This window comes from Ruditapes philippinarum, unplaced genomic scaffold, assembly GCF_026571515.1.
Source record: "Ruditapes philippinarum isolate M1 unplaced genomic scaffold, ASM2657151v2 ctg3681_1_1_1_1, whole genome shotgun sequence".
Lineage (NCBI taxonomy): Eukaryota > Metazoa > Mollusca > Bivalvia > Venerida > Veneridae > Ruditapes > Ruditapes philippinarum.
Window position 1 is genome coordinate 187692 of NW_026866106.1, and position 21459 is coordinate 209150.

General features: G+C 31.7%; 2 protein-coding genes across 2 annotated transcripts; one reads left to right on the plus strand and one right to left on the minus strand.

Annotated features, from left to right (window-relative positions):
* Window positions 1-15821, minus strand: LOC132731354 (MKI67 FHA domain-interacting nucleolar phosphoprotein-like). Its single transcript, XM_060717529.1, has 5 exons — window positions 15663-15821; window positions 5757-5894; window positions 5091-5199; window positions 3385-3596; window positions 1-1005 (listed from the first exon to the last, which is right to left on the minus strand). Exons 1-5 carry the CDS (start codon window positions 15759-15761, stop codon window positions 214-216), a joined length of 1350 nt encoding a protein of 449 aa, XP_060573512.1. The 5' UTR covers window positions 15762-15821; the 3' UTR covers window positions 1-213.
* On the plus strand, window positions 15822-20432 carry LOC132731352 (putative malate dehydrogenase 1B). Its single transcript, XM_060717528.1, has 3 exons — window positions 15822-15946; window positions 17438-17550; window positions 19119-20432. Exons 1-3 carry the CDS (start codon window positions 15862-15864, stop codon window positions 20415-20417), a joined length of 1497 nt encoding a protein of 498 aa, XP_060573511.1. The 5' UTR covers window positions 15822-15861; the 3' UTR covers window positions 20418-20432.
* The last annotated feature ends 1027 nt before the right edge of the window (window positions 20433-21459 follow it).

Consider the following 21459-nt stretch of genomic DNA (forward strand, 5'->3'; position numbering starts at 1 on the left):
TATTGTTTTCCATCATTTCATTTTAATATTTTTTTTTATTTTTTAAACTTTAGTAATATTCCATTTTAAAACTTTATGATAAAATTATTTTTGATATAAGAGATGGATATATATTTTTTTTGTCCGAATTGTTTCATTTAACTCTCATTTCAGTTGATCTATTTAGTAAATGTTACAAGGCAGTAAAAACACTTAACAACATTAAAAATTGCATCACTTTTTCAGTTGTTTCTTTTTTGTTGCAGAGAGTAATGTCTTTTTACATGTAGTAGCTCTCAGAGTTCTGCCAGAGCTTTTAGGTGTATTTACATCTTTCTTAATTGAACTAATCTTTTTGTTTTCTTTTTTCTCAGCTGGTCCTGGTGTTAACTTCAGTTTTTTACCTGTACCTAGAGGTTCAGGTGTGGCAGCTCCTCTAGCTTTCAATGTCGTCTCATTCAGCTTTCTTTTTGGTGACCTCTTTTCATCTGTCACCGGTATTCCCTTCAGTGACTTTGTTGAAGAATCTAATTTAGATGATTTTACTGAAGACGGAGGAGTCTTAAATGATATTTCATCATCACTGTTGTCTTCAGTTACAACATTCTTTTTCCCTTGAGGCGTGTCAGCTTCTTTTGGAATCAATGATTGTCTTTTGTCAGTTTTCTTGGTACTTTTACTTTCTTTTGGACTACTTGATATTAACTTATTTTCCAGATTTTCATTGTTAGTTGTATTCTGACCTTTTTGTTTATTTGCAGGTGTTTTAAGAACTTCTTTACACTCCTCTTCTGCATCATCATTTTTGTCATCATCGCTTTCCTCTTCATCCTCATCATCATCGCTTTCCTCTTCTTCATCACTTTCCTCTTCATCATCATCACTTTCATCTTTATCTGTAGGGTTTTTGGCAGCATTTTTTTCTCTCTCCTCTTTTTCTTCCATCTTCTTTTTGTCTTCCTCAGTTTTCTTAATTTTCCTGTCCTCTGCCTTCACTTTTAGACGTTCTTTAACTTCAACCAAATGCTGAAAGAAACAAGATATCTTATTTTATAAAGTCAAAAAATGTACTTATACATTTATCATATATTAGAAGGAAGCCATTCACTTTCAATTTCTATTATAACTTATGTTAAACTAGAATATATACATACGTGTACTTACACAGTAAGTATTTCACAAATTTGAAAAAGAAATACTTTTCTAATATCAACACTAGTCAAACCATTTCTTAGAATTGCAGATACTTTAAAAAGGGCTTTGATAGAACTTTTATAGAACTGCTTTAAAGAACATGTTCAACTTCAAGATACTTTCAAATATGTTTAAACAATAATGGTAAAATGCCAACCACTAGTAATCATCCTGTAGGTAAATTGACCGTTGAATCATTAAAGGCAGAAGTTTTTCCCAATTATTGATACTAACGAGACTGTTTCAAATACAATACCTTGAAAATTAAACTATCAAATACTAACGGTCCTATTCCTAAATCCTAAGATACTTTGATGTTTCAGTTTGGGTTTTTGAACCTAATAATACATGTTCCAGTAATAGTGATTATTTTGCTGTAAAGTCACTAAGCTTTTACACAAGTTAATAATGGTTATCAGTGTTTTTTTTCACCAAAATATTCGACAAAATTCGGCCCCATTACCCCCTCAAAATAGTATGTTTTTTCCCTCCTCAAAGCCGAAATTTCCCCCTATATGGAAGCCCGAATTTATCTGCAATAAATATCATTTTTTCCGAAAAATGTTTTATTTAATGCCTGTAAGAGTTACTGTTAAGCAAGGTTGTTTACAAATCGTTCTATGGTAGGGAAAGGGGAGCTACTCTTGGCGTCCCAACAAGTTTAACATACAACGCATCAAATTTTAGATCCGTATATTAAGGAAAAGAGACGTATTTTATAACTTGTGTTGCAAGAGTTGCTCCCCTTTCCACCGCAAAGAAAACAATATAAAATAAGTAAACAAATAAATTCCCCCTCCTATTGCATTTTCCCCCCTCCAAAGAGCACCGACCCCCTTCCCCCAAAAGTGAAAAAAAAACATTGGTTATTAATTTTTTTCAGTAAAGAAAAGGAATTTTTTTTTTAAAAAGTATGGTTTAGCAACCAAAATACATGTGCAAAACAGTTTATCCAGCATTACAGACTTGACTTTTATGTAAATGAATTACTGTTATATAAATGAATAAACAGTTTTAAATAAAACAAGAGCTGTCACAGGAGACAGCGAAGCTCGACTAATAAAATACTGGACGCAGTAAGAAGGACAAAACTATGAAAGAAAAATCAATTATGTATAATTATGTATTAAGTTATAGTAAAAAAATAATATTTGTTAACATAAAATCCAAGATCAAGGGGAATAATTCTAGTAATAGTCATGCTAGAGTTATGGACCTTGTCACACAATATTTGTGTAATGATAAGAAATATATATTTGAAGTTTGAAGTAGATACCTTAAAAAGAAAAGAAGTTATTATATTTCTTAAAGAAAATCCTAAGTTCAAAGAGAGATAAATCTGTAAATATTGCATGAAGAGTTATGAACAATGTCACATAAAATGTAATTGTTGATAAGGAATAAGTATTTGAAATTTGAGGTAGATACCTTTAAAAATAAAAAAGTTATAATAAAAAATAACATTTTTCTAGTAAAAAATCTAAGTTTATGGGGAGATAATTCTTGCAATATTGGTGCTAGAGTTATGAACCTTGTCACATAAGATGTGGATGATGATAACGTAAACATATTTGAAGTATGAAGTTGATCCCTTTAGAAATAAATAAATAACAGTAAAAAAAATATTTTTTATGGAAAATTCTAAGTTCAAAGGGAGATAAATCTGAAAATATTGGTGCTAGAGTTATGAACCTTGTCACATAAGATGGGGATGATGATAACGTAAATACATTTGAAGTATGAGGTTGATCCCTTACGAAATAAAGAAGAAACAGTAAGAAATAGTACTTTTTGAGGAAAATTCTAAGTTCAAGGGGAGATAAATCTGAAACTATTGGTGCTAGAGTTATGAACCTTGTCACATAAGATGGGGATGATGATAAGGTACATATATTTGAAGTATGAGGTTGATCCCTTAAGAAATAAGGAAGTAACAGTAAAAAATAGTATTTTTTAAGGAAAATTCTAAGTTCAAGGGGAGATAAATCTGAAAATATTGGTGCTAGAGTTATGAACCTTGTCACATATGATGTGGTTGATGATAAGGATCATATATTTGAAGTTTGAAGTTGATACCTTAAGAAATGACAAAGTTATAGTGAAAAATATTTTACTGCACCAAAACTTTAATCTAAAATCTGGACGCGGACGCCGGGGCGAGTAGGACAGCTCTCCATATACTTCGTATAGTCGAGCTAAAAATGAACTTACCGGATCTTCAAGCTTATACTTGATTCCTTGAGCAGCGAGTTTGGCTTCCAGTTTGGCTAATTTGCCAATCATTTTCTTTTGGCTCTTCTCTACAGCATCAGCAGTCTTCTGTTTATTATGTTTAACTATTGCACCAGAAATTTCCTCAGGCTTTATAAATGGCCTTTTACAATTTCTAAATGTCTTTGGATGTGGATTTAGCAAATGCTTACCTGTAAATAATTTTTCAAAATTATCACAAGAAAGGAAATTTTCTAATATAACATACATACAATAAGAGAAATAATCATTTTCATATCAGAGAATTTTTTCATATACAGGTAAATGTTTACCTGCAGATAAATTTTCAATAAATCTTTATCTTTACAAAGTAAATTTTCTAATGCAACATTCCTTTTTTTTGGTTGGGTTTTGCGAACAGTGTTTTTGTCATGCTGGCCTTTGTTCTCACTTTTTATGTGGCATAAACATAACAAGCAATTATCATAGTATTGCAAGCAATCCATAAGTTCCCTACCAGTTAGAACCCCAGCAACATTCTGATGGGCCATTGGCCATTCAATTTTACCAGTGAATGAATGACATGAATGAACTTAAATCTTTTGAGTTCTAAGTTTGTCTATATCACAGTAATGTGTTAAGTTTCCCTGCCTAGTAAGGAAATTATGTTTATACAACCTTGTCATATTATTACGATGTGGGATTTTAAAGTAAATCCTATAAGGCATGAAGACATTGGAGTGAAAAATACCAATTTCTCGAAAAAAATCTAAGTTTTAGGGGGACATAATTCTGGAAATAGTCTTGGTAAAGTATTTATCCTTCTCAAAAATGTTGAGTGATAATAAGAAACATATATATCAAGTTTGAAGTAGATACATTAGGAAATAAAGAAGTTATTTTAAAAAGACATTTTTTTCCATAAAAAATATAAGTTCAAGGGAGGTAATACTGATTATTTTTGTGCTAGAGTTGTAAACCTTGTCACATATGATGTGGTTGATGACCAGAAACTTATATTTAAAGTTTGAAATAAACACCTTATAAAATAAAGAACTTAAAATGAAAAAGCTGAAAAATTTAAATCAGAAATTTTGAAATTCAGGCTATTTGTTGCCATAGCAACCAGAATTTTCAACATAGGAAGAAAAGAAAAAGACGTGCATAATCTCCATACTGCCATCTATCCATATATCAAGTTTCATAAAAATATTTTCAGTACTTCTTGCGTTATCGCGGGATCCAGTTTTGTGGACGGACGGACGGACTGACGGACGGACGGAGGGTAAACCTAAAGTCCCCTCCGGTTAAACCAGTAGGGGACTAATAAATGTGATGTTATTAAGACATGTTAAGATTTGCAGGGTTTTGGGACAATAATCATTTCAAGTTCATTTGCAGGTATCTTTTACATCCCTTAATTGTTATACTCATACAATGGGACAATTATCATTTCAAGTTCATGTTGTATTAATTACCATAACGAACTAAATAAATACCTAACAATATAAATACACTTTTTTATCATTAACATATTCAATAAGTTTATGGAAGTGTTATTACAAAATAATAACGGTTACGAGTATTAATGTCTCTGTAAGTGTTTTCATACAGCATGTATATGTAAATATATTTTAAACATTGCACGAGTCTGATGATAATTGCCCTGAATTAATTGTACACATTAACAGAAAAAGAAGTCTCACATTTAATCAATTTTCCAAACATAAGATAGTTATTCATTGTTTCAGCGACAATCTTTGCCACATCATCATGGCCAAACTGTATGTAGGCAAAACCACGGGGATTTCCTGTCTGAAATATATATAAATGTCTTCTATTAATAAGTATTTGATATTAACATAGTTAGTATGTAAGTAATGTTCAATTTCATATTTACAATAGCTGTTTTACGGAACTCACAAAATAATGTTTTTTTTAGCATAACTCCAAGTACAAACAAACTAAACATTAAAGCTTCACAAATCACAATAGATTTGTCAACCTGTTGATCTTCAAATTTCAAAGCTGCTACTGAAAAGTTTGTTTGTGGGAAAACATCTTTAATTTCAGAGTAAGCTTTTGAAACAGGAAGAGAGGACCATGTTGACCAAATATAAGGTAACATGAGAGTAACTTACTCCCTACAATAATTTAATTAAAATGAACAATTAAACAAGATGCAATAAGCAAAACCAATTTCATTGAGATTTTCATTCATATGTAAGAGGACAGACATCAACTACTAACTTTACAAAATTTTGTATTTATAAACCTGTAGGCTGTTTCTTCCAAACCATTTCTAGTAACCCTAGATGCAAACAGACAAATAGGACTGAAAATGATCATAATAATGGGATTATAAAGCATACCTTTTTACTTCTGGACAACCGTAATTGCTTGATAGTACCAAATTGACGAAAGTATTCTCGTAGAGGCTTTTCTTCAAATCCCCATGGTAGATGTGATACATACACAACACCTGGCACAGACTGGCCAACAGTTACCTCCTTAAAAAGGTAAATTATAATTGATGTTACATCTAAACAAACACTATATTAAGGGTAATTAACTCACATATAAAATAAATTCTACAGACCTTGAGCAACAAACTAATAATGCCATTAAAAATCTGGCTTTGAATTACTTCATGAATTTTATTAATATAGTCAAAGCTGGTACAGAATTTTTTATATATTTTAAAATAGGCAATGGCTAGCCATACAGAAGGTGTCCATGTCTAACATTATCTGTTGTTAAATTACTACTATGACGTCATTCCTTTGTTCTGACCGTACTGTATTTTTAATACAGTACAGGTAGGTGTCCAATATTAATGTGTAAGTCCAATATTAATCGTGTAACACATTAATATTAGACAGCGTTCCGTGTCTTGAAAGAATCTTGTACGACCACAGGATTTTGTGTAAAATCCCCGCCCCCCCTCCCCAAAAAAAAAAAAAATAAATCAAAAACATAAAAACAAAACGATTAATTATTAAGTAAAATGTAACCTCTTATCTCAGAGGTTAACACGAGGCATGATGCAACGTCTTTTATTCGCCCATTACGCATTTTGCATAATTTTACGAAAAGAGCAATAATTGTTATCTTGCTCATTTAACGAATTATTATTCCAAGCCTACTGATTTTCGATTTTCAAGTTCTTTACATCTTATCACTGTTTACGCTTTCCAAGTGAAAGATTTTTATGGGATTGTTTAATTTCTTGTCTATTGTCAGTTTTTTCTTCTTCTTTTTTATTAAATATACGTTTACATGACAATCATACTTGATTTGCTTTTTGTATGTACATTATGTTTCAGTTAGGTCAACTTTTCAAGTAAGTATAATGGTCAGCTATTCAAATAAATACAATAGAGAAAATAAATACATCTATTTAAAACAAAAGCGGCTATATTTGACTGCGTATATATAGAAACGATTCCAGACTCCTGTGGTATGACATATACCAATTCAAAAATAAGAAAATATCATTTCGTTGCGTTAATATCCAAAATTCACACTAATGGCAATTCTTACACAACATTTTACATCCTTGATAGTTGTAGTAAAGTAAGAAAAATATCATTTTAACACTAAATTATCAGTATAAATTCTTCTTCAATCATTCAAAATATTCGAGATTCAACACAAATTTGAAAACATTTCATTTTTATTATTTCTTGTAAAATCCCCAATGTAAATTGATGTATACTGTATGTGTGTTAAGTTCAACATTTTGTGTAACTGGTATATTTTGTGTATATCATTGTGTTCATGTACATAATTGGTCATATTTCAAAACGCGAAAATTTCATGCTACGGACATTTTGTTATTCAAGAGGCTACCTAGGGTTTTGCAAGTAAGAAAAAGATAATTGCTAAAGCATTAATATTGTACATTTCTAGCACAAATTACATTATTTCTAAATTTCGATTGATAACATGATATTTGATAGTAAAAGTAGTAATTTAAGTAAGATATAAGCCTCAAACTGACCAATAAGTAAAATATTGAATTCCCTTCTGCGCTACGCGCCTCATGATATTCAATATTTTACATATTGGACAGTTTTTGGCTTTTATCTACTACTTATATACTGGAAATATTTCACAGCAATGATGACTAACAAGAGCCACCGCCGGGCGGGGGCAACGCTCGACTTTTTACTTTTTCTAAACGCAAACATAGAAAGGTTTGAACATATATTGATGTTTCCTTTTTATAAATTTAGTTGGTCTGTCTTGTCACATTAGTTTTGTTAATATATTTTGTATATATATGAATAGAAACATTAAGCATATTTCTAAAAAAAGCAACAGTACGCAATTTCTAAAAATAGCAACAATGACGCAATTTCTAAAAATAGCAACAATGACGCAATTTCTAAAATAGAAAAAATGACGCAATTCCTAAAAATAAAAAAAATGACGCAATTTCTAAAAATAGAAAAAAATGACGAAATTTCTAAAAATAGAAACAATGACGCAATTTCTAAAAATATAGAAAAAATGACGCAATTTCTAAAAATAGAAAAAAAAATGACGCAATTTCTAAAAATAGAAAAAAATGACGCAATTACCAAAAATAGCAACAATGACGCAATTTCTAAATATAGAAAAAATGACGCAATTTCTAAAAATAGAAAAACATGACGCAATTTCTAAAAATAGAAAAAATGACGCCATTTCTAAAAATAGCAACAATGACGCAATTTCTAAAAATAGAAAAAAATGACGCAAATTCTAAAAATAGCAACAATGACGCAATTTCTAAAAATTGAAAAAATGACGCAATTTTTAAAAATAGAAAAAATGACGCAATTTCTAAAAATAGAAAAAAAATGAAGCAATTTCTAAAAATAGAAAAAATGACGCAATTTCTAAAAATAGAAAAAAAATGACGCAATTTCTAAAAATAGAAAAAAATGACGCAATTTCTAAAAATAGAAAAACATGACGCAGTTTTTAAAAATATATAAAAAATGACGCAATTTCTAAAAATAGAAAAATATGACGCAATTTCTAAAAATAGAAAAAAAAAATGATGCAATTTCTAACAAGAGCCATGTCAACATGGCCATCCCCCGCCGAATGTGTTTGCTCATTGGAAGAATGTATATGTAGTAGAGCAGAATAATTCCATTTTAAGAGGTCTTTTGGTAATGAAAACTGATGGCAATAGTGATTTAAGATTTTAAACCTATGTGAATACTGATGGCTGAAAATAACAAAGGGCAATAACTGAAAAATAATGCAGGGTAGGTTATCATCCTTGTGTGCTGCATCCCTCCTCAGTAAAATCTATCCACCTATGAAGTTTCAAGTTGATACCTCAAATACTTTTTGAGAAAAAAATTGAATTGAAAAATTAAGTTTGAAAAATAACAAAGGGCAATAACTCAAAAATTATAGAAGGTACAGTTATCATTCTTGTGCAGTGCACACCTCCAGAGTGAGATCTATGCACCTGTGAAGTTTCATTTTGATATCTCAAAGGCTTTTTGAGTTATGCTCTGGACAAAAATTAATTTTGAAAAATAACAAAGGGCAATAACTCAAAAATAATGCAGGGCAGAGTTATCATTCTTTAGCACTGCACTCCTCCTCAATGAGATCCATCCACCTATGAAGTTTCAAGATGATACCTCAAATACTTTTTCAGATAAGCTCTGGACAAAATAGCATGAAAAAAACAACAAAGGGCAATAACTCAAAAAATTGTATAGGGAAGAGTTATCATTCTTGCGCACAACATTTCTCCTCAATAAGATCTATCCTTCTATGACATTTCATGTTGATATCTCAAACACTTTTTGAGTTATGCTCCACTCAGGTGAAAAATTAGGTATGAAAAATAACAAAGGGCAATAACTCAAAATTATGAAAGGAAGAGTTATCATTCTTGTGCACTGCACACCTCCTGAGTGAGATCTATGCACCTATGAAGTTTCATGTTAATATCTCATAGGCTATTGGAGTTATGCTCTGGACAAAAATCAATTTTGAAAAATAACAAAGGGCAATAACTCAAAAATCATGCAAGGTAGAGTTATCATTCTTGTGCACTGCACTCCTCCTCAATGAGGTCTATCCACCTATGAAGTTTCAAGTTGATAACTCAAATACTTTTAGAGATATGCTCCGGACAAAAATTTCGGACGGAAGGACGGACGGACAGAAGGACGGACGGACGGAGACTATTACTATATCCTCCGCCGAAAATTTTCGGCGGGGGATAAAAATAGAAAAAAATGACGCAAATTCTAAAAATAGCAACAATGACGCAATTTCTGAAAATAGAAAAAAATGACGCAATTTCTAAAAATAGAAAAACATGACGCAATTATATACATGTATATATATGTATATATATATATATATATATATACCTGCATATATGTATATATATACACACACACATTTATATATATATATATATATATATATATATAAATAAAACAAAAACACAGTCCATGAGTTAACTTATTTAATTATTTGCCAACCGGTTTCTCTTATGATCATCAGGGCATTTTATTTTTTGCCCTGATGATCATAAGAGAAACCGGTTGGCAAATAAATAAGTTTAACTCATGGACTGTGTTTTTTGTTTTATTTATATGTGACTTTTTTTCCGGCACTTGTTTTCATTTTTTGTATATATATATAATATATATATATATATATATATATATATATATATATATATATATATATATATATATATATATATATATATATATATATAATACATATACTATACATACACACACACCAATAAATGCACAATCTGAGAAAATTCAGTAATATAACCTTCAAGGTCAAGGTCATTAAAGAGCCCAAGCAAATTTGGGTTTGATAAACAACAAGGTCTGGTCCTTAAGAATGTTCTGTTATAATATGAAGTTTATCCCTTCAAAAATAGCAAAGTTACAGTCAGTTACTGCTAAAACAATGAAAATTTCAATAATTTGACCTTCAAAGGCAATGTCATTAATGAGTGAAGGTCAAGGTCTTTCGGTATATTTTTAACAGTTATCTTTGAAGATTATTATGTTCAAGTTTGAAGACAATCCATTCAAAAATAACAAAGTTACAGCCAATAATAGCCAAAAAAATGAAAATTTCAATAATTTGACCTTCAAAGTCAAGGTCATTGATGAGTGAATGTCAAGGTCTGACTGGTTATTTTTAAGGGATATCCTTGAAGATTATTATGTTCAAGTTTGAAGACAATCCATTCAAAAATAACAAAGTAACAGCCAATAACATCATGAACAAGCAAAAATTGGACTTTTAACCTTGAAGGTCAAGGTCATTTATGGATGAAGGTCAAGGTTAGTGTGGTCTACTGAAAGGTCTTGTCCCAAGGGTTGTTGTGGCCAAGTATGAAGACAATACACCAAGAAATAAAAAAGTTATGATCCAGGTACAAGTTTTCGGACGGCAACGGCAACGCCGACCTGACTATAACAATACCTCTACTTTTTTTTTTCAAAAAAAAAAAGTCGAGCTAAAAATGGTCTGGATAAAAGTCATGCTATGGGCTTTTATAAACAAGACACTGAACAGAACATGTTGTAAACTGAAATCATTTAAACAGGTATAAAAGTGAATGACTGACAAGTAGGGCTATCATTAATTATCGCAATATTGATATATCAACAATATTTATCATCCGATACAATATCAATACACTCTTTTAAATATGGATACAAGCTAAAATTATTAATTTCTGTTACTGTATATACCTCTCTACTTTGCCTTATAAGAGAAGTCACTTTTTTCCAGTTTTCTTGGCTAACTTAAACGTAAAACTCTGTTTTCAAATGTCAGTGACAAAAATAAAAGAAAAAAACAAACTCTGTTTCTGTCTCCCAATTTATAACACATAGTTACATGTTTTTCATTGTATCTACTGTCAAAGTCAATATATCGATATTTGTCTCTCTATACATCAATACAAAATTTTTCATCAATGACAGCCCTACAGACAAGTAATTTTAGGTAATTATGGATATTGGTGTAGTGTTGATATTTGTCAACCGATATCGATATATCCTTGATATGCCTTGCCTTGAATCAAGGACAGCACTAATTACTGTAATAATTAATGTAAAGTTCAAGCGAAAATACGAAGAGAAATAAACTGAAACAGTATTAACTCGATTCTTTGGACAAATAGATACATTTGTAATAATTCTTTTTATCTTAATTACTTTTAGCGGGCACTGAAAATTTCTTTCAATGATGCAGCACTGCTGTTTTTCAGCATTGCATATGCATGCTATCTAATCACAGACTTATTTAATCACAAAATTTACACCTGTTTATGAAAATTACTAATTAAAGGTGAATTAATTTCTGATACATCTATCCAATATCTGGCCAAATATCATTCGTAAAATTATTTAGAAAAAATATATATTAGGCCTAAAAAAAAAATTGATGTGTTTCTGGTGGCGAGGCGAAAAAAAGTGGGGTCGGTAGGTGGACTTTTTTTCTTTTTTAGTCAATCAACGATTGCAGATATGTCAGATACGGATTATATGGACTTTAAATTATATTCTATAGCATATAAAAGTACTTAAAACTGTTAGACTACCAAACCTAGTCTTCAATCTTATATTTTGAAATAAATTTTACCAGTGGCATGACTCGACTTTTGTTTTCATTTTTTTTATTCTTACCGAACAACTGGCTTCAATTTTAATATTATCACTCTTAACATGACCATGCACATCCGAAAAATGTTTTGAGCGGTTTTGCTTTGGTCTATTAATTTGATTTCCTGTTTTGCCAAACTATGATCGTATTTTTAAAGAAAATCGCCAGCAGTGACACTTCGGCTGCTTGTTGTGCCGCCATATTAGCCGGTGCGCGTTAATACGTAATTGGAACACGAATCGTATGTGCCTCACATCGTTGTCGACTCGCAATACTAAAACCCGTCTTCGGTACGGGCGCCATTTTTTTTTGTACATCGATAAAAAACTTTGGGTCGGCGCTAAAAAATAGAATCGGTCGGGCCACCGGAAACACAACAATTTTTTTTAGGCCTTATAACGGGGAAGTCAAAGGGCTTTGGCTTGCCCGGCTATAGACTACATATGTATATTTAAAAGGAAATCTAATAAGAAAACAATTAAAATAATATATAGAATTCTATACCTATCAATGAAATTTCAGTGTCAGTTTTAGATGGGCGCCGCCATTTTAAATGTAACTCAATGGTAATGGGCAGGGTATTCCTATTAAGGAACAAGTGCAACTTTTCGGATTAATAATAATCAGGTCTAGGATTTCATGATATTTATGGACTGTCAGTAAATTTATAGACAGTCTAGAAATTTAAAGACTTTTCAATCCATAAATTTACAGATATTCAATGTGAAATTTGCCGTTTTTAGTTTTACAATAAAATCCGCAGCAAAAACAAGTTGTTCTATTGATTGTTTATATTTACAAAGGTAAAGGGTGTGTTACATCTTTATATGATGATTTTGAAATTTTTGTTAAAAGTGAAAAACAGAAGTCACCAAATTGTTCTGAATCTTAACATACTGTTACATTTAATCATATAATATGTAACCTTATTTGTTTTAACCTGCGGTTTTAAATTTTAATGCAACTTCTACTATTTTCTTACTGAATGTCTGTTAATTTACAGATAAGAAAATCTGTAAAATTATGGATCGTCCAAAAATTTACAAACTATCCGTAAATATCATGAAATCCTAAATGTGATAATCGTCCAATTCCAAGTGAAGCAGAAGCGATGCATGAAATACTGAAGGACACCTTTATAATGGAAAAATGAACAATTTTTTTAACCCGACATCCCCGTTCATAGGCTTTACCTAATTTCATTTTACCCCGACTTAAAAGTTTTCAACTAAAACAGCATATTTTATAGCGAGCACGACGAGCTGGCCCGAAGGGCCTGCTCGCAAAGCGAGCTTTACGGTAACGAGAGTACCTGCTAAGTGATGGTTTTGAAAACTTTCGTCCAAAGTATCGAATTGGACACATCGCAACCTTTCGAATTTAAAGATAACGATAAAAACTGAGGAATTCTGACTGAAAACGGATGTCTAGACTGGTCACCCGCGCACGTCTATGGGAACCATAGTTGGACAGGGAACCAGAATAACGGAAGCTGTGTATAAAAAATAATAATTGAAGGCGCCATTTTGTTTGAAAAATCTGATAAATAAGAACAATTTTTTGTCGAATTTTGTTGTGAAAACTATCTAGAATGAAAGAAAATGGTCTAATTAAGAAAATGAATCCGAACACCAATATCTTTTATTCAGTCGTTAACGCTGTACAGACGTTTAAAGTATTGTTTACTTGACGTCACAATGTAGCGCCAAACAGCACGTGCAAAACAAACAAATCAAGTACGCTATTTTAATGTCGCAAACGTTTTAAGTTTTACATTTATTTCACTTTAGATAATCTTTATTTCGCTTGAAAAATTATAGAGTGAAACAAAATAAACAAAGTTTTATCAACGTTTTCAAAACTCGTTATTCATTTCTAGACAGGGGCGGAGCCATATTTAACACAGTACGTGTGACGTCACACGCACTCGTTACTGCATTTGAAATAAAATTGAGCGATTATTTCATACTATTTCACGTAAAAAGTGCATCGAGCTCGCTTTGAGGCTTTGCCTTTTTCATATTATTGAAAATCTATAAATCTCTAGACTATACATAAATTTAGGGATTAGGGTCCGACTCTAGAAGTGTCTGTGCTAGAGGGCTTGATGAAAGAGACCAATTACCAGGTTTATGATAATATGAAATTAGGCAAGGCCTATGAACGGGGAAGTCGTTAAAAATTCCTTTCATTCTTTCCGTTTTAAAGGTGTTATTCGGTATTACATGCACCGCTACCGTTTTCACTCGGCACACTCACAGACACTTGGGGTTTGGAGCTCAAAACGCCTTTAAAATCCAAATAAAATGCATATTTGTCAATCCCAGCACATGTACTGATCATATATATCAAAAAAACTTAATATAAGCCGTTTTGAAAAAAAATCATATTTCAACATCTATAATAATACACAAGATAAAAATGTTCGCCGGAAAAAATCCGCACCCCTACCGTCATAATCACCATGTATTTTAATCCATTTCCAATATTTTCACATAATCCTTTGGTCCATCGACACAGAAGATATAATTCTTCACGATGATGGTCAATTTTAAACTTCAACGGTAATATAAACAACGCAACAGCCGACATAAACATCAATATTCTCGCCGTTTTTTTCAACAACAAAAACTTTCGATAAATTCAATGGACCAGACGGCTATGAACGAAGCTATCCGATTATGTGGTTCCCAAACTTAAAAGCGCTGCGCATTTTGCACACGGCAAAGCTGGGGCCACATAATCGGATAGCTTCGTTCATAGCCGTCTGGTCCATTGAATTTATCGAAAGTTTTTGTCGTTGAAAAAAAAACGGCGAGAATATTGATGTTTATTTCGGCTGTTGCGTTGTTTATATTACCGTTGAAGTTTAAAATTGACCATCATCGTGAAGAATTATATCTTCTGTGTCGATGGACCAAAGGATTATGTGAAAATATTGGAAATGGATTAAAATACATGGTGATTATGACGGTAGGGGTGCGGATTTTTTCCGGCGAACATTTTTATCTTGTGTATTATTATAGATGTTGAAATATGATTTTTTTTTCAAAACGGCATATATTAAGATTTTTTGATATATATGATCAGTACATGTCCTGGGATTGACAAATATGCATTTTATTTGGATTTTAAAGGCGTTTTGAGCTCCAAACCCCAAGCGTCTGTGGGCACACTCGACGATTATCATTAATCCGAAAAGTTGAGATTTGTTCCGTTATCGGAATACCCCGCCCATTATCATTGAGTTACATTGTAAATGGCGGCGCCCGACTAGAACTGAAACTGAAAATTTCATTGATAGGTATAGAATTCTATATTTTTTAAAATTTTTTCTATTTGATTTTCTTTTACATATACACGTGTAGTCTTTAGCCGTGCAAGCCAAAGCCCGGACCCGCTTCGCGGGCCCGGTCTATGACTTCCCCGTATAAATATGCGCGAGTGCTGAAATAGTTCAGGATCAGTGACTTATTAGCTAGACATAATAAGTAAATTTTTTTGGCAAAATTCGTCGCGAAATATGATGATTTAACGGATAGAGTTTTATACAGGCAAATTATGACATTACTAAAAGAATATTTTACTTTAAAGATAAGTATACATACATCTTTTTGTATTCTTTGAACTGTTTGATTAAACTGTTTTTGCTTAGACGCATCCAATGCAATATTGGATGGTGCACCACGTTTTCTGGACTTAGCCATTTTCTTTAATTCTGACTGTACACGATTTACCAGTTATTATTCTAACGATAGCGAATAAGCGTTTAGGAGACTTTGATGAGTAATAGAAACCCAGTCTAGAATGTATTCGGAATACTTTGAACAATTAGGCAGACGCTACCATGGTTACCTAGGCAAAACGAAGATGGCGAAGTTTGTAATAGCTGGTAAACTTAGGATTTATTATTTTATTTTTTTCCGGTTTTCCAACTTATGTCATAATCAAATTATTGGACTAAGAGTGTGTTATTCCAATTGATTACACTTGTCAAAGAGACATCGGGATATTTTGTTTATTAGCCGATGTTTATTGGTCATTTAGCTTTGTCAATTTTCTGTCTGAAAGGCATGTGATAAAAATTTATCGTATAAGTAGATCTAACTTTAATCTCACACCCAACCTAAATGTATTCTCAAACCTTTCAACCATGAGCTGTTTTTTTTGTTTTTTTTTTTACTAGAAGGGACTATGATGTCATAAACTTGTGTGCATAAAAGCTTAGTTTCTGACAGACATGTCTGCTGCTGTAAAATGAAAACATTTCATAGGGAGTGACCGGACAGATTTTTTCATTTCATATATATGATTACTTACATGTTTCATAATTTCAAACAAATTGGTATTTTCAAAAGAGGTGTGTGCCTTTCTAACATGGAAATACAAAATGTAGAGCTGTTTTAATTGTTGAATTTCAGTCAATGTTTACAGAAATGTTACATATGTAAAGATTTTTTTTAAAGATTAATTTTTATTTATACTTAAAAAGCTCTTGAATGCTTAGAAGTTTAAGAACTGGTTTGTCCACAATACATATAGATATATTATCTACATCTACATCTACATCATACTGCTTAACAATCAATTATGATTATGACTAGCAGGCTAGATCTATTTCAAAACAATGGACTTTGTTTTGACATCTGTATTTTATGAAATACAAGGATTCCGGGTCAGCTCGGCCCTAAAACGTACTCGGCCCCCGGGTCAGCTCGGCCCTATACCAACTCGGCACGGGTCAACTCGGCCCACTTTTCAATTATTTATATTTAGGTTTGTGTAATCACTATTTTTTGTAATATTTGTAATTATGTATAATACACGGACTTAATTTTCAGCTTTTGACAATTACAAACAAATTAACTGAAATTGGTTAAAGACATTAAAGGGACTCTTATTGTCACAGGCTATTATTATTATCAATCAGTGTGTTCGTAAGGATACCGATTAATTAGGTGATAATTATGATTGACGCATTCATTTAAAATTGATTAGTGACCACCTGCAATTAATTAGAAGCTTAATTATGATATTAAGTAAACATGTTTTTGTTTGATATTTTTTTTAATATTACTACGTTAAATATATTTTTTTAAAGTGGGCCGAGTTGACCCGTGCCGAGTTGACCCGTGCCGAGTTGGTATAGGGCCGAGTTGACTCTTTTTCAATACTAGACCTATGCCTTATTCTCATTGATTTGTGATTTCCCATCAAGGGAAAAGCATAACTATAAGGTACATGTATACAGAGCAGTAAAGCTTATTACAAGATTTAGAAAAAATAAGAGACAGAAGTATATATATGTCATATTTCAAGGTTTTTTCATCATTCATTATTGTGACTTCAAGTCAATAATGTTAATTTTTTTTTTTAATTTTAGGTCATTCAGATTGTCCATATTTTGCACGAGCAGAATTATTGGGAGACAAACTTTCTATCAATTTGCCAGATTTTAAACTGCATAAGATTGTCAAAACACCAGCAGAATGGAAGGTATTTTTGTTTTGTTTTGTTTTCCTGTAAATCACTAGCTCCTATTTGGGGACATAAACAAAAACACTTTATTAGTCAAACCAGATGACTGCTTCCTAGGTTAAAGGGATACTCAGGCAAATATATGACAAAATATTAAATTTACCATATTTACTTAACTTACGCTGAAATGAAGTTTTTAAAAGTGATTATAGTCCCAGCATGTTTTTTTTCTGTATAAATACTTTATAATGTGAGTTTAAAACGTAAATAAGTCTACATATGTTGAACGAAATGACGACACAGACAGAACTAACGAGTAGTTTTAAAACAAGTCATTTGACAATTACAATCCCTAGAATTTAAAAAAAACAAATACTGTAAAATCATTATTATTCTTGGGGCACGAATTGGTTTTCGTGGGTAGATCAATTCACAAATTCAAGATCCAACGAAATTTTATCCCTTTATCAAATTACTTCTTGCCATGTCTCTATTCTATATATATTACAAACATGCATTGGCGCTTTTTCGCCGATTTTTGTGTAATTTTAATAATGCCCAGAGGCAAGGATTAAATTTATTGACAAGCGCTGTGTGATACATAAAGATATATACATACGGTAAGTAAAATGCACAGCGATAAAGTGTAAGATTACTTTGCATTAGGTTATTTATTTTATTTTACTTTTACAAGAAATTGAAAATCCACGAAGTTAAGAACCCACGAAAATGTCGGTTTTGATAAAACCATGAAATTTCATGCCCATGAATATAAGTGAATTCGCAGTATTGTGGTTATTGTAAGATTAAAACAAGCCTAAGTCGCTCATTATGACAGGTTCTTTTACGTTTTTATAGTTCACGGTGATAACTATGGTGAAATCTAAATGTTCCAACTTGACCCGCGTGGGTCATGTTAGGAAACCAACATTTTTTCCTTTATATGGAGAAAAATTTTGTTCCCTAGACTGCTTAGTGTATTCATTTCAATGACATTTATAGAATATTGGATAGAAATCTAAAATATGAAAATTTTGCCTGTGTCTCCCTTTATTTCTCACTTCCTACCAGTTAATTCTCACTGGTCAGCATGGATTTTGGATGCCAAAAATGAATCTCTATAGCACATCTAGAAGGATAAGTCAAACCCGCAACTCCCAGATAAAGTGTCCATTGCTCTACTCTGCCTCCTCAAATGGTTCCAATCAAATTATTTATTTGAAAATTTTAAACTACAAATATGCAATGTTTGCATGTCATATCAGATTATTTTGTTCTTATATAGACCATTTCGTTTATTAGACCATAATGGCACTAAGATTAAACATTTTTTTATCTGAATGACATGCTCTGCTCAACAAATCTTTTCTTGCCAGTCATCTTAAACCATGGGCTAAAATGTTTTGTAATCAAATTGTTAGCTATAATACATCGCAATTTACAAGCTTTACAGGTTAATGAAATGTGTATGAATGTGTTAATGTGTATGAAATATATGTTTAAATTAAAATTAAAAGGAAAAAAAAAATCAAGATATTGCTAACATTTTAAGTTTGTATGACTTATTTATATTCTTTTATTTTCAGTCCTGGCTTTCAGAGGTGTGCCAGCAGAGGGGCTGGAAACATGAGAAATCTCCTCTTGTCTGGCGTGAACTAATTGACCGTGGTGGTAAAGGAGTCCTCATTGGTGGTGCCAACGAGTTCCAGGAATATGCTCAGGGGTACTACGGTATTGAGTCACAACTTGTTAGTAGTGACATGACCAAAATTGCTGCAGAAAATGCAAAAATCAAAACTGAAATGGATAAAGAGGATGCTGAAATCCGAGCACAGAGTCAACCAGTTAATGTTTGTATCACAAATGCTTCATCACATGTATGTTATGCTCTGCTTAATTCACTTACAAGAGGAGATGTTCTAGGAAATGATGTTGAAATGAAAGTTCGCCTGTTTGACAATGGTGACAAGAAAGAATATTTGGAAGGTGTTAGAATGGAAACTGAAGATCTTGCTCATGGACTTTTGAGAGGTATTAAAGTTGAAACAAATATTACAGCAGCATTTAAAGACTGTAGCACAATAATTTTACTGGATGAAATTCTACAAGGAGACAAAAGTAAGGAAGAATGGATTAAAGAAAACTCAGAACATTTTGTTAACTATGCTAAAGTGATAGATAAAGTGGCTGACAAATCAGTTAAAGTGCTTATAGCAGGGCATGGTCCAAACAACTTCAATGCAACTATGATGATTAAAAATGCTCCAAATATTCCAAGACAGAACTTTGTAGCATTATCCAGACTGGTTGAAAACCAGGCAAAATCAATAATAGCCGAAAGACTGCATGTCAATACAGCTGGTGTTGTTGATTTGATCGTATGGGGAAATCCTAATGGGCAACATTACATTGATGTTTCAAAAAGTCGAGTTCATGGTTACGACGGTGCAATCATTGGTCCTGAATCATTCTCAGTTTCTGGACCAGAGATGGTCTTTGATCGCCAATGGTTGGAAACAGAGTATATTGAACTGGTTAAAACAAAACAGAACAAGGCAGAAGAGGCTATGGGTCATGCGGCTGTTTTGTCTCAAGCTTTTGCTATCAATTCTACCTTGATGCACTGGTGTAATGGTTCACCGTCAGGTCAGATGTTTTCACTGGGTGTATGTTCAAATGGCTGGTATGGAGTACCAAAGGGTCTCGTCTTCTCATATCCTGTCACATTTCACCCTAAAGGTTACTGGTGTGTTGTCCAGGACATTGACCTTTCAGAAGAGGTCAAAGGACGAATTCTTGAAACTATAAAGGTATGGCTTAGTACCTCTCTACTGAAGTCTTATCAATGTACATTTGTAATTAAATTCACTGAAAACATCATTTAAAGTATGACACATCCACATACATAGAATTTATCTTCAAGAATATTTTATATTTAAAGAATTGTATGAATAATCATAACCAGGGTGACTTATTGAAAGTCATTTGAATTATTGAATATTTTAGGCTGTCTGCAATTTAAACTTCTACAAGTTAATGCATGTGCACTGTTATTTAATGTGGTAACTTGTAATAGAGTGATACTTTGTTAATTAACACAATGACAAACATGTTTTCTGGTTCTATGATAACGATTTTTTTTGTCTGTAATAATGAATAAAGAAATGGCATAAATAGTCAAACACTTTATACCAGCTTAAATAAAATATTTAGCTCATCAGAATGAAGAGTTTTTAGGACAGTAGTATCTGGCATTCTTATTATGTTAGCAGTTGTTTTGCATATCCTACATTAATTACTACAATCATGCAGAAACAATTACTTCACACTTTGTTCAAATTGTGACATCCTGGCATAATTTTTCAGGTTATGGATCACTATCAAACTGAAAAGTCATTATTATCATGTCCTGATTCAAATTTATTTTTTAAAGTAATCTTGAGATAGGCAATCAAAGTTGACCTTGTAATTAAAAATTAAGACAACTTTTTCTCATGAAAGTATCATTTGATCTTGAATTGACATTGATCACTTAATATGACCTGTTTTTTTCTTCTTCTTTTTTTTTTCAAGTGTTTTTCGTGGGAAAAATTTTTTCTTTTTGGGTCATTTTAAGAGTCCAACCCAGAAAATTAAAATATTAAAAAATAAAGAAAAACCTTTTTAAAAAAATTGGGTTTTTTTTTGAAAAAAAATTGGAAATTTTTTCGCCACAATATCAATTTTTTTTGGTCCCCCTTTTCCCCAAAACCCTTTTTAAAAACATAGTCCCCAAAAAAAGGAATTTTTAAAAATAAAATTTTTTTAAAAACTTTTTTTTAAATGGGAAATACAAATTAAAAAAGGAAACCCTTAAAACAAAATAAAATTTAAAACAAAAAGATAAAATTTTTTTTCTTCCAAAAAAAAGGGGCAAATTTTTTAAAA

Excerpts from the sequence above, each read along its gene's own strand:
- LOC132731354 (XM_060717529.1), bottom strand. The coding sequence starts at position 15,761 with ATGGCTAAGTCCAGAAAACGTGGTGCACCATCCAATATTGCATTGGAT. Across the intron at positions 5,200-5,756 it reads GGTTGTCCAGAAGTAAAAAG|ACAGGAAATCCCCGTGGTTT; the intron begins GTATGCTTTATA and ends TATATATTTCAG. Across the intron at positions 3,597-5,090 it reads GTTTGGAAAATTGATTAAAT|GTAAGCATTTGCTAAATCCA; the intron begins GTGAGACTTCTT and ends AATTATTTACAG.
- LOC132731352 (XM_060717528.1), top strand. The coding sequence starts at position 15,862 with ATGTATTCGGAATACTTTGAACAATTAGGCAGACGCTACCATGGTTAC. Across the intron at positions 15,947-17,437 it reads GGCGAAGTTTGTAATAGCTG|GTCATTCAGATTGTCCATAT; the intron begins GTAAACTTAGGA and ends TTTTAATTTTAG. Across the intron at positions 17,551-19,118 it reads AAACACCAGCAGAATGGAAG|TCCTGGCTTTCAGAGGTGTG; the intron begins GTATTTTTGTTT and ends TTTTATTTTCAG.